Source organism: Papio anubis, chromosome 10, assembly GCF_008728515.1.
Source record: "Papio anubis isolate 15944 chromosome 10, Panubis1.0, whole genome shotgun sequence".
NCBI lineage: Eukaryota > Metazoa > Chordata > Mammalia > Primates > Cercopithecidae > Papio > Papio anubis.
This window is the reverse complement of record NC_044985.1, coordinates 115,878,427-115,897,752: the sequence shown is the minus strand read 5'-3', so window position 1 is coordinate 115,897,752 and position 19,326 is coordinate 115,878,427. Positions and strand designations below refer to the sequence as shown.

General features: G+C 39.6%; 1 protein-coding gene across 1 annotated transcript in view; it reads right to left on the bottom strand.

Moving 5' to 3' along the window:
• DIS3L2 (DIS3 like 3'-5' exoribonuclease 2) overlaps positions 1–19,326 on the bottom strand; it is a 441,955-nt gene that overhangs the window by 249,087 nt on the left and 173,542 nt on the right. The window contains 2 exon segments of the mRNA XM_031651606.1: positions 9,725–9,972; positions 15,818–15,918. Of these exon segments, the coding sequence (XP_031507466.1) occupies positions 9,725–9,972; positions 15,818–15,918 (349 nt within the window).

Here is a 19,326-nt window from a genome sequence, read left to right as displayed (position 1 = left end):
TGGGTCTGCAGTTGCACAACCTTTGAACTCCCACTTATGTGAGATAATATTTTCTCTTATTAAGTCACTCTGGGTCAGGCATTTTTATAATTTGCTGCTAAAAGCATCCTACTACAAAATATTTTAAAAGATCATCCATGAGAAGCAAACTTCCCTCTCCCTCCATTCACTCTGCAACAGAAAATGTAAAGCTCTTACTACCAAAAATAAAATCTTAGTACTGTTAGCATCACATATCTTGTAGAGGTATTCACTATACCCTGACATGGAACTGCTGGGTTCTAGAGCATAAGAATACTATAAATGGCCCTTCCTTAAGCAACATAATTCTATCCTAAAGGTGCTCCCTTTATAATTTCCATGTTGAACTAGGCCCACAAAGCATACACCCAGATCATTTCATCTTCATGGAATATGGCAGCAAGGCCAGGAAGCCATCCCTGTCTCCTAGAGTGGATCTATCTCGTCAGTACTGTCCCTATCCTTTGGTTATATCCTCTTTCTTGCATGTGCCACTTTCTAGCTGTGTCATGGTGCTTTAGGTATGTCTCTTCCTTATCAATAGATGGGGGGGATCATCCATAAAAAGAATAAACATTTCTTTATTTCTGTATATCACTGAGACTTATATGCCTTTGGTGTCCAACACATGTTGGTGACTGAATATGTAAATAAACAAACTAATGCTTTGAACCTATTAGAGAGGCATACTATTCTTCCTTGAAATGCCAAAGCTAAGAAAACTGAGGATGGCAAAAACAAATAAAACCCAAAGATAAATACTTCAGTAAATTATCCAGTCCTACCATAATTAGCTGCCACATTAGCAAACTTACTAACACATCAAAAAATCAGGAATAAAAAAAATGCCTGCTACTACTGCTTTTATTCAAAACTGAACTTTTATCAGTTACTGTGTAGAAAATACCTCCTCTCCAATTGTGAGTTGCCAATTCAAGATAAGAAAAATAAATAAAAGTCATACGGATTAGAATGGAAGAAATAAATCTCTCATTACTTACCAATGATACGATTATCTACATAGAAGAGCCAAAGTAAATTACATCCCAAGTACTGAAATTAATAAGGGGATACAGCAAGATGGCTGGATTGGATAATGTACAAAATTTAACTGTAATTCTACATGCCAGCAGCAAAAAGAAAAGACAACTTCAAACATCTGTTCTTCAGAGGACACCATTAATAACATGAAAAGACAACTCATAAACTGGAGAGAAGATAATTTCCGTATCAGTGACTGCTAAAAAGATTACTTTCTGGAATATATATTTTTAACTCCAAAAAAATCAAATGACAAACAGCCCAATTAAAAATGCGTAAAAGCACCAACGTATGCTAAAATGAATGGGTGAAATTAAGCAGAAACAGAATACTACACAGACTCAAAAATCTTTCTAAAAATATTGTATAATAATTACAAGGGAAAAAAGTAGTAAGTTAGGAATCATGGCAGATGCCTCCTTAACCGGGTGATCTAGGTGAACATCACCAGTATCATTTACTGACATTATGTGTCCCTGATAAGATGTGTATCACCTCTGCGGTATCTTTCCCAATAATGCCTAATCTCGATCTAATCACGAGAGAACATTAGACAAACACAAACTGAGAAACATTCTACAAAATCACTGGCCAGTACTCTTCAAAAGTTTCAAGTTCATGAAGGACAAGTAAAGAGTAAGAAATGTCACAAATTGAAGAGACTACAGAGACACAGCTAACTGTAATACGTGATTCTGGACCCAGATTCTAGAACCGAAAAAGAATGTTAGTGGAAATAATGATAAAATCTGAGTAAGACCTATATTTTAATGGTATCATATCAAGATTAATTGCTTACTTTTGGTAAGTATTCCATGGTCATGTAAGATGTTAACATAATGAGAAGATAGATAAAACATACACAGGAACTCTCTGCTCCATTTTTGCAATTTCTGTAATCAAAATTATCTAAATAAAAAATTAACTGTTAAAAAATGGGTAAAAACATGAAGACACTGTCTAGAAAAGGAAACATGACCATGAGTATGTAAAAATATGTTCAACTTCATCAGTAATTAGGGAAAAAATAATGAAAATCATAATGATTATCACTATTTTTACCCACCTGGCTGGCAAAAAAATGAGTCTAACAAGTGTTAATAAGAACGTGGAGCAATGGAACCGCGTACACACTGCTGGTACGACTAAAAAGGGGTACAATCACTTTGGGAATGGCTTGGCTAGAAAGTTGTAAAGTTAAACATGTACCTATGTATCATCCAGTAATTTCATTCTTAAGTAGAATCTAGAAAAACTTCAGTTAATGAGCACTGGAATGTTTGCAGGAGCACAATTCTCTGTTCAACCCAAATGTACATTGCTAAATTATGGTATATTTCAGGAAATGGAAATATTATGGATTAAAATGAGTTAAATATATGAGTATATTTTAGAAACATGTTAAATGAAAAAAGGCAAGTGATAGAATATATAAAACATGGTATTTTGTATAAGGTTCAAAAACAAGCAAAACAAAATAACATTATTTAGGGTTATAAATATGGGTAAATTATTTTTTCAAGTACATTTTCATTAGTATATTTGAGATAGTGGTTACCTCTGGGGAAAAAATTATCATTTAGGATACAGGAGAACAGACAGGGGACTTGAACAGCATTGGTGATGTTATATTTCTTAATCTGGTTCATGAATTCACGGGTTGGTTTTAGTATTAGGTTTCAAAAATTATGTAAGTGTTACATATATTCTTTTTCCGGTGAAATATGCTTTATAATTAAAGTTGATAAATATTTTAAAAACAATATTTTAGTCAAATGTATACCAAAACCTCAATAGTGATCATTTCCAGGGATGAAACTCTGGGAAATTTTCATTTTCTATAGTACACATTTGAATAAATTTAACAGTAAATATTTAATATATATGTATTTGGAAAAAATAAAATTTAAAAATGTTTAATTTGATGTTTCAATAATAGTTGTAAGAGAGAAAGCTTTCCTCCCTAGTTATTTATAATGATCACCACTTCAATTTTTCAGCACTAGAGCTCCTCCATGAATACTCCTCCCATTCACAATGAATGACGTTACAACTGAGTCCTACCGTAAAATTAATCTGAATGGCACTGAAACAATATTCTCAACTTCCTACATATGATAGGTGGGGGCCTTGGGAGACATATAAACATTCTTTATAAATAAGCATCAGATCTACTATCCTGGGTGATGTGTCCATTAAAAACTTATTGAGGGAAGGGACCAGCTACAGACAGAAAAAAATATAACAAGAAAGTCCTTCAAATTGGCCCCTTTGCCTTAAAGAAATCAGGAACACTTAATAGTCAAGATTAGTGTTCTCAGCCATTCATCATCTTTTCTCTACTAAATATTCTTATAAACTCCTAGTCTTACAACTAGACAGTGTATAGAAGACAGTCATGCACTCTTGCAGTGATTACCACTATCGTATTACAACTCTTAAATACATGCTCTCATACATGTTGGTCCAATGTTGGAAACTCCATGCAAACAGATATAATGGCATCATAGGCCTGAGAATGTACCAGTGGGGAACAATCAAACATCAACTACACCGAGGGCCCAAACTTCTAACAATACAAAGTAAAAACGAAGTGTGGCAAATACACTTGTCTTTGGCTGTATATTTTATCTATTACTTTCTATAATCAGGAGAGAGAAAAAGTTATTTTTGCTTCTTATGGCTCAGTACTACGACATAGCAGAAAGTAGCACTTAAGGAATGGGACCTCAGGAAAGGTGTTTTTGTCAGAGAAAATAGATAAAAGCATGGAGAAAAGAAGTAAGAGTCAACAATACTGAATTATTTAAGAAAAGGTCTTGAAATTTAAGAATGAATTGGTATTGATATGAAGAGAGCAAAGAGGAAGCTGAAAGGATTTAATGAGTATAAGAGGAGGCTGATGGTTATCTAAGGTCCTCTACATTGTAATATTTTCAAGAAGGTGCACTAGAAATTGCAGTTGAAGATGGCAACTTTGGAAGAACTGCCAAAACTGCATACAGTGCTCATCAAGGAAAGGAACGATTTGGTAACCTAAGCCTGGATCTGGATCATTCTCCTCCATTCCTTTAACTTTTGATCTGCCTCGACCAGGATTTTCTCAGTGTTGAAGACACAGTTTTTTCCAAAGCTGATACTTATAGGCCACCAGGTGGAGCCCAACAGTCACAAAAAAAAGAGCCCCCTCCTCAGCCTGATTTGCTTTTTGCCTTCTAGCCGGCCAGGTCAGTACCCCTTGAAAAGAACGTACAAACTTATAGATTTGGTAATGCGAGTCCATAGCATTACATAACTTGGTTTCTCCCTCAGAGCTGTCTTTAAAGAATATGCTCTCAAAAAGATGAAATATTCCTTTTGCAAAGGGAAAGATTGGATACGGTTATTTTTCAGTTTGCTAATCTTGGAGCCTATGTTTCAATGAAACAAACTAATTTCTTCTGTTTGTTTTTTCTATCAATCTAGTCATGGTTTGATTTTCCTACTAATTACAATTCAATGTATTTAATGTAATTTAATGACCACCTCTTCAATTCCTGTCCACCCTATAAGAAACTGAATATCTACCAAAACGGAATGGAATGTCAAAGTATTTGCTTCCATCAGTCAATAAATATTGCTGACTGACTAACAACAACCATAAGGTGCAAAGCTAGGAGACAAAGGCGATACCAGAACAGACCCCCACCCGCTACTTCCCATCTCTACCACAGTCCTCCAAGGTCAGAATTTCCCTTCCTCTGTTTTCACCTCACTCCATCATCCGCTCCAGTGGAACCTGCTGTCCTTCACACTCATTAAAGCCAGCAGCACTGTAACCCATTCTGTTTCTCATTTCCACAGCCTCCCATTAAGCCTAGGCAATTCCATGTTCAACCAAGAACTTCTCAGTCTATACTGACCTATTCATTTTTCCTCCTCCTCCTCCACCCTCAAAGCCACCAGACTTTGCTTGATAATATAAATATGTCAATTTGCTCTAGGTTGGTTCATGCCATATATCTTCAGTTAGCCTTCAGTGTTGCCAAGAAACACTATTAAGTTCCTCACAGTAGCTGCTGTAAAATTTTCCCATTTTATTCAAGATTTACCCTTAAATATTCAAGAAGAAACCACGACAAATCTGGGAGAAAGTGACAATGATATCTCTATGCTCATGACATCCTGGAAAGAGAAGCTGGAACTGTAAACTCCAGACTTTAGGATACCAGATTTCCCAGAGGTCTGAGAAAATATAGGCATGAATTCCACTGTAAGAGTTTCTAAAGGGAAAGATGATTTAAGAGGGTTGGGAAGCTCTTAAAACTGTAAATCTGATTATATAATTGCAGATCATTCCAGCGAGGAAGCCAATGTGGCTTTTTAATTATCCTGGACCAGAGTCTAGTACTAAATATTAAAGGTACTAAATATGTTGTGATGTATAACAAAAAACAGTGACCCCTAAAAGCTAGCAAGGGCTCACTTGGGTTTTGATAGCATTACAGAACTAAGATTCATAAAAATGTGGTAGATGTGATGTATACAGAGGTGAACAAGGTTCAAATGAGATCTCTCATGACAATTCTAAGAACAAGATAGAAAATAATAACAACTAGAAGTCTCCAATGTTGTAATACTCTTTGAGCTGCCCCTAAATGGTGGCCCCAAGGCAGCACTAGGGTGTCAGAGAAGCAATGCTTACAGCAAAGAGGAGGCCGAGTTCCATGTCCTCCCTAAGGATCCTTCCAAAGCTACTAACATAATATATTCCATTAATGTGTGCATTCTATTCAATTTTTTTGTTAAATATCTGTGCCTTCTCAATTTGGCATTCTCCATCTGAGTTTTTATACTTGTTGTATGCTATTGTCAAGCATGGACTTTGAAGTCATAGAACCTTAGTTCTCATCATTTTCTGTTCCAAATTACTCCTTGTGTGTTTTCTAGCTTGAGTCATGGTGCAACATCTTCCTAGTCAACCTGGCTCAAGACATTGGGGTCATCAATTCATTTCCATCTACTCATCTGACCAGTCAGCAAATGTTCACTAAGTGTCCTTGTCCTGAAGGAGCTCATGGCCAAGTAAAACAAATAAGCAATTGCAATCCAAACAGATGAGAGCTCTAATAATAGTACTAATAGAAGCTATGGGAGCACCAAAACGGAGGCCTGTGAGTCAAGGAACATTTTTTGAGTGGACAACTGAGTTGAGTTTAAAAGTTGAGTATTTCACCAAGCAAACACTAGAGAAAGGAGAAAGCCACTGTTAGGAAAGGAAGTGTAACGTGCAAAAGTTTGGAACTATGAACATACACAGTCAGCTTGGGAAATGGCAAGTTGGATTTCTGATAGTGAAGACCGTGGAAGGAACTGAGATGGCTCCCAGTGAATTGTGGTTAAGTGCCATCAGCATCCACCCACTCCCCCTAGTCAGAGCCCTGAAAGTTCATCCAAGATTCCATCCTTCTCCCTCATGCCCCATTTCTAATTAGTCATCACATCTGGGAAAATTTACCTTCTTAATCTCCCCTGAATATTTTCATTTCTTTTGTTTCCTCCATTGCAACTCTTTATTTCAGGTTCTCCCATCTCATCTGTCTTACTGCAATAGTGTATTATGACCTCCTGCTGCTAGGCATGTCCCTCCTCATCTATTCTTTACTCTCAGAGTGATCTTTCAGCAAAGAGGCCTCTGTCCTGTAAGAAATGATCCTGGATTTCCCCCTTCACTGACCTCCTCTAAATTCCCCCAAATTATTTTATTCCTATGGAAGAACTTACAACTTCTGTTTTGTACTATAGGTAGAACTCAAAGAGATAAGCCATTCAAGCCATCTGTTTTATCCACGCTCATTCCCAGAGAGTCCCACAGCGCTGCTAATTGGGTGTGAATCATGGATGGGACTCTGGACCCCCACCTCTGCTTGAAACTACTGATGAGGGAAAATACCTGCCTCAAGCTAGACCAGTAAGATTTTCCACCACAGAAATTCTGTATTGTGATCTAGACTTTAGTATGTAACTGCCACAGGACTGGCAGTACCATTTTGGGGCCATGTGTGCTGCTGTGCAGGTAGAAGACTACTGTGCAGAGAGAAGCAGAATAACACAGCTCATATGCAAAAAGGGGTAAAGAAAAGATACTGTGTGGTGGCTGGGCTAGTCACAGGGGTGAAAGAGAAACTGTGGTTCCTTTGTTGCCTTATTAGTTCTGATTTTCTCATGAGACTTCCTCAATTTCCTGCTCACCAGCTTCTTATATTAATCTCTACTTTTATTTAAATTAGCTCAAGTGGGATTCCACTCCTTAGAATCAAATTATCCCTATGATACATGTATATGCAAAAATCCTTTTGCATTAGACTATAAGTTCCTTAAATAACGAATCCACAGCTTGTTTACCATTGTATTTCTCAGATAATATAGCACAGTACTTTACACATAGTTGAATCAAAACCTGTCTGGTGAACTAAACATAACTACAGAAGAGGTAAATGACTTTGAACTTGAATAATTAGAAGCAATTACATAGGAAAGGAAGTCCAATACTTTCAAGGATAGAGGTATAGGAGTAGGGAAGAAATTCAGAAGGAAGCCACCTTAGCTAAACTTGACTTTTAGGGATAGTTTTTGTGGAAGCTAACCACACACTTTCGTACCCACAGCAGGTATTACCATCACACTCCTGGTCAAAGCCTGGCAAAGATAAAGGAGGAAACCTAGGCAGTCATAGCACAGCATGTTCTGATTAAGAAACAGTGACCTCAGATCTTAAAGATCAGTAACGGATAACCAGAACTAAATGGCAAGGCGACCACCAACATACTCAACAGCTGCAGCCCTCACCCCTCGTACAACAGACGTCATCTGAGAAATTCATCAGGAAAACCTACCATATTTTAGTTCTTAAAATAAATTTTCTCTTTTTCACAAAGATTTTAAAAGGCATATTTTCATAAATGATAATTTTTATATCCTTATATTAAGAAGGTAGAGAAAAAACTTGATGTTTCCATCTAGATATGATTATCTTCATTTTTTATTTTGAAAATTATATAATTAATAAATGACTATCATTTTTAAATATTATTTCTTTAGATCCAGCAAATGTGCTTGAGGCTTCAAAGCCTTGACTCCCTTTTTGTTGTATTTTACCTTCAAGAAAAGGGTTCCTGATGAAGTAATGGCTCAGCTATAAAAAAATAAAAATTAAAAAAGACCTAGAAGGCCATGAAAGTAATAAGAGAAACTCATACTATGAAGATTTCCTGACTACACCCTTACAACTTGAAAACTAAGGAAGCAGTCCAATCAAGTACACACAATGGGATATGACAGAAAGGCAGATAAAAAACAAGGCTGGATTTCCTGGTTTGATGTGAAAGTCTTCCTCTTTTACTGCCAAACAGAGTGTGGCTGCACAATCAACAGGACCAGGTGGCACAACCGTTACTGGGCCTTTTGATTTGATGGTGAGAAATTGGCAAGCTTGTAAGAAGGACTATTTAGGGCTCAAGGGGTTGACATCACTTTTGGATAATGAGTTAGGCTTTAAAATGATGACATTGCAATCACACCACTTGAGAGGAAAAAAAGAAAGTACAACTGTTCCTAAGTAGCTATGAGATCATTTAAATCACACCAATCTTCATATAACTGAAAAAGTGGCACAGAGTAGTGTTTCTTATATATGAAACACTCTTATATATAACACACACATTTGATTTGGCTTATTTTGCTAGGCATAAGAAGCTAAGTATGGAATAAACCTGATACAAGCAGCACATTGTAGCCATCCATTCAGTGCTGACTCTCCTAATCATAGGACATTCCCAGGAGGGTACATCCTGTACAAGTGAGATGACCAACAAGCAAGACATTAAACTAGAATAAAAGTAAATCAACAGGCTCTTTTCTAGATTGTATACCTTTATAGTCATTTCCTGTGAAGCATAAACCAGACATCATCTATAATAAACACTTAATGACATAGCTAAAACTTACTGCTTTTCTTTCAACATGAATACCAGTTCTAAGAAGAAAACAGGCATAGCATTTGGTCAAGCAACTAGGTCCAGCAGTTTCTTCAGATCAAAATGAAGTGGCCATCCATGATGCTCTGGGACTATGTCATGTATATTTAAGTTAGATTGATTTCTGACAGCTTCCACAAAAACATGGTACCCCTTTCCTTCTTACAATAGGGTAGTTTTTAATGCCATAGGCGAAATCAATACCGAAAAAGAATGCCATTCAAATACACCTTCATGTTCGTATTTTAAAGCAAAGGAACCTGGGGTCTCCTGAATATGTCTAGACTTTGCATGGTTTAACACTAGCATCTGCAAGGAGAGGACTGGTTGTTTGATGCAATGAATTATCTGTGGTACACAAGTACAAATAGGACACATGACATTAAATAAGTAGAGGCTCAGAATATGCTCACGTTTTACACCAAAAAACAAAAACAAAAATGTGACTGCCTGGTAATTCAAGGAACATACAGGCAACCAGTTGAGGTGGCAGCTAAGAGTGACTTCTGAAGAATCAGGACCAAAATACACCAGAAACTATGCTTCAATAAAGAAATAATAATTAAAATACACAAAAGGTTACCTAAAGACCACCTACACTGAGTTCTGCCTGTCACCTGTGGTTTTTCCTACCAGAGATCACCTACCCCAGGGCAAAATTGCAGTCCTCCTTCCAGTCCACAATGCGGCAGATGAACAGTGTGTTGGCATAATCTTTAGGCCGTGCCACAAAGTCCTGGGGACAGTCCTTGAGAGGCACATAAATTCTAGGCACTCGGTGGTCTGAGGGAGAAAACAGGGCGTATTTCCTAAACAGTTCGCTGTTCTTATCAGCCAAGAGTTTGAGGAAGCCGGTTGCTGCTCGAGAATGTTTTTTCTCCAAGATGTAAACCACCTGAAAACACCAAAGATATAGTCAATGTTGTTTATCTGCAGTACTGAATTACACTTGGGAGAGGTCAGCAGGTTATAATTTGATCAACTAGCAGGAACCAGCAGTTTTTCTAGGTCAAAATAAGTGCCTCTCAGTGATGATCTGTGACTAAGTAATCTATATTTAAGTAGCAACAAGTATCTAGTAAGCATATATATCCAAGAAAAATTATGCAATACATGGATGAATTACATCAAAGAGCTTTTATTACCATGACCTGTGTCTTATAAAGACATGTGGGACTCCAGCAGGGAAGTATAGCTCCAGGTATTTGTTCCACATTATACTTTTCTCCCATGAGCAATACCAGTATCTCACAGAAACAACACGGTAGGTGCTTTTTGTAAAAGAAAAAGGGTTATTAGACATAAATTACTTCTCTTAATTATGCCTTCAACAGCTGAAAGGAGAAATATTTGATCTTCCTCCTTTCCAAGATTAAACCCAAGCTCTAATTTGACTAGATGAAGACTGAGGTCACCGCTCCACCATATACACATGCGACTTCCATTGAGAGAGAAGTATTCTCTGAGAAAACGAGTCTTCTCCCTCACCCACTCCCCACCCCCTGAACGCATTCCTCCTGCAGTGCTTCCTTTCCCCACTGTAGCCCGTCTGCAGGTTCATCCCTTCCTCAGAGCTGCTTGCCGACATCCCACCAGACCCCTGAACAAAGATTCAGCCTGCAGTTGAGCTGGCTGCTGTTCTTCTCTATGTCCCTGACTCCATATGGAATCTCAGCCCATTTGCAGGAAACCTCCAAACCAGTTGAGTGCACCACACCTCTCCCCCAGTCACTCCCAGCTACTACCCCACAGGAGAGCACCTTAGGGCAACCGTCTTCTCATGCAAGCTCACTCCCAAAACATGCTCTACTTTTTCCCTCTTAACTCTTCCTTCTTCCCTGAAAAACAACTATTTTAAACAAACTGCTGTACCCTCTTTCAACAAGGCTGTGGGACGCCCCCCTCCCCCTTGCATGTAACTATCTGTCCTAAGGACTGTCTTCCCCAGCCCATTTGGGAAGAGGATGCTCCTTTTCCCACACACAGCCCCTGAAATTGGTGTCCGCGTTTTCCCATGCTGCACCGCCACGCCCAGACCTTTACTCTTCCAGCCTCATGCATGTATGTGCACCCTCTTCTGGTTCAGGTGGTCCCCTTCTTGTTATTATCATCTCCTGGCCTCCTGGTTACTCTGTGAAATCTGGCTTACAGTCTGGCCCTCCCACGTCTACCTAGGTGAGTAACTTAGTCAACATCCTGTCCTCACCATTCCCCTATCTCTTCAATGCCAGCAACCTTCACTTCTATTTGACTTCAAAAACTCGTCCTCATGGCCACACCTCAGCATCATCTGGAACTAGTCCAGTTCCAACACCCGCTCTCTGACGAATCCATCACACAGCTCACTTGTTCTCCAGTGCTGCACTCCACAGGCTTTTTCACCACATAAAGACTTCTAGCACCTTTAACCCTTGCCTGTTCTCCAAGTCTGTTAGCTACGTCTAAGCCTCAAATCCTTTCCTCCCTTCCCAGAGCCACCGTGTGTGTGTGCGTGTGTGTGTGCGCGCGCACGCACAATACCAATACCACATGCACACTTTTTTTTTTCCTTTGGAGACAGCCTTGCTCTGTCACCCAGACTGAAGTGCAGTGGTGTGATCTTGGCTCACTGCAACCTCTGCCTCCCAGGTTCAAGCAATCCTGCCTCAGTCTCCTGAGTTTCTGGGACCACAGACATGTGTCACCAGTCACCACGCCTGGATAATTTGTTTATTTAGTAGAGACAGGGTTTCACTATGTTGTCCAGGCTGGTGTCAAACTCCTGACCTCAAGAGATCTGCCCGCCTCGGCCTCTGAAAATGCTAGGATTATGGGCATGAGTCACTGCATCCGGCCTTGAGCCACCATATTCTATCACCTCAAGTCCTCTTACTCAAGCTGTCAAATGCCTTCTCTTCTGATCCTTCTACCACCTCACCCTAAAAACCCTCAGTCCTGGAACATTTCAGGCACCAGTATTCTCTAACCTTAAACGCAAGGTATAGAGTTGATCAGCAAAGAAATTACAATTGTACAGATGGATAGCATTATACATTGTTATACACCTTTTGCTAGAACCTTAAATTCTCTGAAGATATATTTTCACCTGTCCCCATTCTGCACAATCTCTCCTTTCATCTTCACTCTCTTGATCCTCTCCCAGGGCTCCAGTTTTCTCAATGTTCAATCTTTTTGTTGTCCCACAACTCCCTGAGGCTCTGTTCAATTTTTTTCAGTCTATACTTTCTCTGTTCAGATTGGGTAAATTCTACTGATCTGTCCTCAAGTTCAATGATTCTCTGTTGTGTCGTCTCTATTACTGAGCCTATCCAATAGTGTTTTTACTTCTGTTATTGTACTTTGCAGGACTATAATTCCCATTTGGTCCTTTTTATAATTTTTTTTTTTTCTTTTGAGACAGAATCTTGCTCTGTTACCCAGGCTAGAATATAGTGGCATAATCTCGGCTCACTGCAGCCTCCGTCTTCTGGGTTCAAGTGATTCTCCTGTCTCAGCCTCCCTAGTAGCTGGGATTACAGGCACGTGCCACTGCACCCAGCTAATTTTTGTATGTTTTTAGTAGAAACAGGGTTTTGCCATGTTGGCCAGGCTGGTCTTGAACCCCTGACCTCAGGTGATCCGCCCACCTTGTCCTCCTAAAGTGCTGGGATTACAGGCATGAGCCACCATGCCCGGCCTTTTTATAATTTCTAAATTTTTGCTGAGATTTTCTATTTTCTCAAAGGTTTCAAGAAAGTTTTTAATTGCTTATTGAAGCACTTTTATGATGGCTATTTTGAAATCACTGTTGGGTAACTGCAAGAGCTCAGTGCTGGCATCAAATGATTGTCTTCTTATTCACGTTGTGATCTTCCTGTTCTTGGTATGACGGGTGGTTTCCAATTGTATCCTGGACCTTTCGGTTATCATGTTAAGACACTCTGGGTCTCATTTAAATCTTTTATTTTAGAAGGCAGTCACACACCCTGTTGAGGTTTAGCATGCAGGTCCTGACCTACTTTTGTGGGCTGTAGTTTCAATGACAATTTCCTTGGAAAACAGCCTTTGCAGTGCTATCTTGGTATGTTTGGTTTATATGGTATCACTGGGGCTCCCGCTGGTCTCTACTGGTACTGCCTTTGTGGGCGGAAAGAAATTCCCCAAGCCAGGCCACCTGGTCTAAGTGTGGAATGGGGATCTCCAGCCTGCAAGGACAAAGAAGCTTCCCATTTTGGGTTTCTTGTTGTGGCAGGATCTCCTTTACTGGTGCTACCTGGCTGCCCAGTGTTTCTGAGTGGAAGAGGGAAGTCTCTGGTCCACAAGGATAAAGAGGTTTCCTGGACCACACACACATTATGACCAGATCTCCTTTGCTAATGCCACCCAGCTGCGTGGTATCTCTGGGTGAAGGAGGGAAGTTCTCGTGCCTGTGAGAACATGGGGGCTTCCCATACCGGACTGCATACTGTGGCCAGATCACCTTTCCTGGTGTTTTCTGGGTAGATGCCCAGCGTCTCTGGATGTTCAGTGCCTCTGGGCAGAAGACAGTCTCAGCCCCACAGAAACAAAGAGGCTTTCTGGGCTGAGCCACTTCTAGAATCCTTCTTGTTGGAGCCACTCAGATACCTGATGTCTCTTGGTGGGAAAGAGAAGCTGCAGGTTCAGGGAGGAAGGAAAGCCCTTCTCTTAACCACTTATTGTCATTAGAGCTCTTTACAGGTGCTGTGGATTGCCTGGTATTGCTGGAGGGATTTCTGTTAGATCTGGGTGAGAATGAGTCTAGCTGGCCACCCTCTATTGCCAGGTTGGCATTCAGAAACACTGGGCTTGGGCCACCTTCTGTTGTTGCTGTTGTTGGTGGGGGGTTGTGAGGTCCCTGCTGTTATGATGTTTCTCTAGTACTGGCGAAACTAGTTTGCCTTCCTCTTTTCCCCTTTTAGAATTCTCCTTTGGTTGCCTCTTGTTTTTTCCAGGGTTTACAGTTATCCTCAGTGGGAGGAGCAAGAAAAAATAGGTCTATGCCATCTTGTCTGAACTGGAGATTCTTGTTTCTTGTTTTAATGTCTGACAGCACGGAAGTGTATAAAGTAGGTTGACATTACTACATTAGTTGCAATTCATATAATGTTGATTGTCATGGAAATGACTCTACCATAGCATAAGTTTCACAGGCAAGTGCTGTTTTGCCTTGTGATTTTTGGTTGAATCCACTAAAAACATTATCCAAAAGAAAGGGAGATAGGGATAAGGGAGAAGGGAGAGGAAAAACATGTTTGGAGGACAGTAGCAAATCACAGAACACAGGTTCCAGGGCTGCCTCTACTCAGCTCTGACTGCAGTCATTTAGGAATTTGGCCTAGTGTTACCAAATGTTTTGTTTTGACAAGAGAAGCCAAAAGTCTAATTTTTAATGTGAACACCCCCACCCCCGCCCACCGATTTTTTTTTTTGCTGAAAGCAATGAAGTCAAAATTTTTAAATACTGCAAGGTCAAACAAAATAGGTCTGTGAGCCAGATCCATCCCCAGGCTTTCCATTCATTCTAATCTCCCACACCTAGCATGTTGCCTGGAGCACAGTTAGTACTGAAATATACAGAGTATAATTTAGAAATTCCTCATGTCAGTATGCAAGAGCAATACTCTACTAACCAACCTGCTGGGTAGAGTAAGCACACTGCATTCCCAGATGAAACACACTGATGGATGCTTCTGAAACATAAAGTCTCATGCCATTATGCCACTTTATACTTTGCCCTTCACCATTTCTACCACTTTGAGCTATCTGCACAGTTAGAAGTCAGCTGTGTTTGGTCAAGCGTGTGGGCTCACACCTGTAATCCCAGTACTTTGGGAGGCCGAGGCGGGCAGATCATGAGGTCAGGAGTTCGAGACCAGCCTGGCGTTTCTACTAAAAATACAAAAAATTAGCCAGGCCTGGTGGTGCACGCCTGTAATCCCAGCTACTCGGGACGCAGAAGAATCGCTTGAACCAGGGAGGCAGAGGTTGCAGTGAGCCAAGATCTCGCCAAGCACTCCAGCCTGGGCAAAAACAGTGAAACTCCGTCTCAAACAAACAAAAGAAGAAGTCAGCTGTGTTTCATCCCACATCTGAAAATGACACTAGCTTATATAATTAAAGAATACAAGTGAATTGTGCAAAATGGTGAAATAGGAATATAAAAACAATTGTTTCATAACTAAATTGAATACTTTGGAAAAACTAAAAAAGACATTAAAAATTATTTTTAAATTAGGTATGGGCATGGTAACAATAAAAAAAAAACTGGAGCAAAAACTGTACAAATCTGAAGAGAGTCTATATTCATACTTCTTCTCCAGTGTCTAATTCTCACTCCACTCACTCCACCAAAACTGGAAGTGATAAATGCTGCATTACAAGTGTGGTTTAAGCAACAAAGATAACATAGAACTCCAATCAACACACCCACACTCAAAGAAAAGGCCTTGACCTCCTATCCAAAGGCATTACACGTGTGGTTTAAGCAACAAAGATAACATAGAACTCCAATCAACACACCCACACTCAAAGAAAAGGCCTTGACCCCTTATCCAAAGGCAGGCAGATGGATTCATATTTATATGTTTAAAGTTTTTTTTTTAATTCACTTTTTATGATTCTCTGCTCTAACTTTTCTGATTAAATGAACAAATACAGTCCTGACGAATCACACAAGATCTTCAACAAGGAGCTCAGGTGAGAGCCATTTGGACATGTGAAGAAAATCTGTAGGCAATGACCTTTGCTGATCTTTGCAGGGATTTCTCCGGTAAAGCTCTTGTGTCTTGTGAAATGCAGGTGGTCTCATCTTTTGTAACTGGTGCATCACCATCCTCTCTTCCTACATTAAAAAGACAAAGAAAGAGAGAAGAGGAGGCATCAACTAGACGCATATCAATTAGTGGGATTTTAAAATTCAATCTAGAAGGATGCTTGGATACCAGTTACCCCAAACTACTCACTTTACAGAAGAACCCCAGGCCCCCAGTGGACCTGTCACATACCTGTATTATACTCATACTGAGCATTCAGCCTCAGCAGACCACATTTTATCTACTTAACATTATTCACATACTATCATAAATATCATACAAGTGGAGAACATCAAACTATGCTGAATTAAACTAAATAGCTGTGTGTCAGAATGCCAAAAACCTAGATGTTAAATGCTGCCCCAGCCCAAAATGAAGAATAGAGATAGGTTAATTTATTATGCACATCTGCTGAAATAAAACAAAATCATAATAAATGTTAACTTTTAAAAGTACTTTGGTACCAGCCATAACAAACAAAATGGTGGAAAATAGATTATATTTATTAAATAAATAAATTTTAAAACCCAACCCTGATTTTCCTGGCTTTTTCTTAGTGACATTATGTAAAGAGTAAAGTACTTAAAGTCTTTTAATGTTTAATTTCCTTTCTTAAAAAACTTATAAAATGCACATTCACCCAAGAAACTGAAACCACATCTCCCGAGGAAAGAGGCAGTTAGGCTCTCTACCAGAAGTATTAAAAACACTCATGAACAAAAGTAGCAAATTACACACTTCTAAACATTTAAAATTTTGAATCTTTACTTGTTAATTAGATTTCCCCACAAAATACTCTTATCCAACTATGTTAGGGATTCTGGATTCTAGGGGTCACAACCAATTTACATGGGAGCCTCTCCAGAGAGCTAAGAGAAACTTGCACTTATCATCATTTAGATGTTGCCAAGGCCAAAATAAATAAATCAATCCTTTTCAGGACTGGCTGCCTTTTAGCAAAAACTCAACTTAAAGCCAACTTTTACCATTCTGGGCGTACTCTGGAAACACTGACATGATCTGACCTACCGGGGTTTAAGAATGATCAACTGTTTGCTTTTCCATCTATGCTGAAATCTACCTACTGAAGTGCCCTCTGAATGCAGAATCCTCATTGTTTTCCAAAAAGTAAAAGCAAACACAAACTTTCCTATTGTAAATTGCCCTGTCTATCAGTGAAAGAGGACATCAGCAAGGTTCATCTTTTCTTTTAAACCCATAATTCAGGATTCCAAAATCGTCAGATGCTTTTAGAACATTTTTTATAATTGTAGAGAGAAAAAAAACCACACAGGTTGTTGATCTGTTTGTTCCATAACATATCTCACCAACATGCTCTGCAGAACAAGGTAACTGAGGAAAAACATCAAAGCGTGGAATTACCATGAATAAGTATCCTCTACTTAGATATTTGACACTAGTTTGGTCTCAAATGCTAGCAATCAAGACATTGCAGTGAGAGGACTGTGTTTCCAAGGCAGCCTAAATCCTGGGCAAACAGCTTTCTGTGATGATCACTGATGGCTCCATCTTCAAATGATCGTTACCTCAAATTCCATCCCAACAACAGCAAGTCGACTATTCAAAATGTTATACCAAATTACATCTAAAGAGAGAAGGTAAGCTATAGAAGTGGGCCCAATCATGATTTTCTATCAGACTGAACACGACCTTTTCAGGTTCTATATTCAGAAGGGTATCCTGGCAGAAATGAGGCTTTGTTCAGACAAAGTTACATTCTAATAAACTAAACCAAGCTTTAAAGCCTTACAGGTGAGAATCATAGATAATGGTCAATGGATATAAAGAAACACAATGTCAGGATGAAAAGGTGAATCACCTTAATACATTTCCAACAACCATGTCTTGCCACACTGAATAGTAAAGTTGTCGGCTGGTCTAGGGTGGCTCATGCCTGTAATCCCAATGCTTTGGGAGGCCAAGGCAGAAGGATGACTAGAGCCTTGGAGTTCAAGACCAGCCTGGGCAATATGGCAAAACCCTATCTCTACTAAAAATATAAAATTTAGTTGGGCATGGCAGCACTTGCCTATATATCCCAGCTACTCAGGAGGCTGAGGTGGGAAGATCACCTTAGCCTGGGAATTCAAGGCTGCAGTGAGACGAGATTGCACCACTGCACGCCAGCCTGGGCAAAAAAGCAATAACCTGTCTCAAAAAATAAAAAAATAGCAAAGTCGTCAATTTAATGAGACTCTACTACATTGTTTAATCATAAGATCACTTATTATTCATTTATTCCATGTGTATTTATTGAACACTGGGCATTGAAGATCCAGTGTTAAAAGAAATATGATCCCAGCCCTATAGACTAATGTGGGAATATTACATAAATAATAACTCAATAAATATAAAATTATAGGGTGGGCATGTTGGCTCACACCTGTAATCCCAGCACTTTTGGAGGCTGAAGTGGGAGGATCACTTCAACCCAGGAGTTCAAGACCAGCCTGGGCAACATGGCAAAACCCTATCTCTGCAAAAAATACAAAAAAAATTCGCCAGGTGTGACGGTGTACACCTGTGGTCCCAGCTACCTGGGAGGTTGAGGTGGGACAATCACTTGAGCCCAGGAAGTAGAGGCTGCAGTAAGTCAGGATCGTGCCACTACACTACAGTCCTGGCGACACAGTGAAACTCTGTCTCAAAAAAAAAAAAAAAAAAAAAACCGTGAAAGAATAATCCCCAAAAGAAGCGGGAAAGGACATATGATTTAGATTAGAGATCAGGGAAAGAATTTAAATTGAGACAGGAGGACAGTGTATACAGGAGTGAAGAAGAGAATGAGAGACCCAGGATAGGAATGGCACACAGGAAAGGGCAAAGGCAGGAAGTTCTTCACACAATCAAGGACCAGAACAAAGACCATGAGGCATGGCTGGAGCACAGTCAGCAAGAATGAGCATGGCTACAGATGAGAATGAGAGGCAGATGGGTGCCAAGTCAGGTGTGGGCCTTGCAGAATACAAAAAGCCAGAATTTAAGTACAACAGCAAGATGGTTAAGGATTCTGTGCAAGAGAGCAACACTGCCCAGGGCAAGATAAGAGCAGGCTAACAGTGGGTGTAGGGAGACCAGTTAAAAGCTACTGCAATAGTCAAGACATGAGAGGATGGAGCTGTGATGCAGGCACTGGAGATGGAATTAGGATATATTTTGGAATTGAATAGTCTTGGTGATAATTACATATGAGAGCTTAAGGATTATCAAGAAGTCAAGGATTATTTCCAGCTTTCTGACACCAGCAACTTGGTTGATAGTGGCATCACTTATGGCACAGGAAAGACGAGAAGAAGGGGTAAAGATCAATAATTCTGTTTCGGAGGTGGTTCTATTTGAGAGGTCACATATGAGACTTTTAAGTGAAGAAACTGAGTAAGCAATTCAAAATGAAGGTCTGGAACTCAGAAGATAGA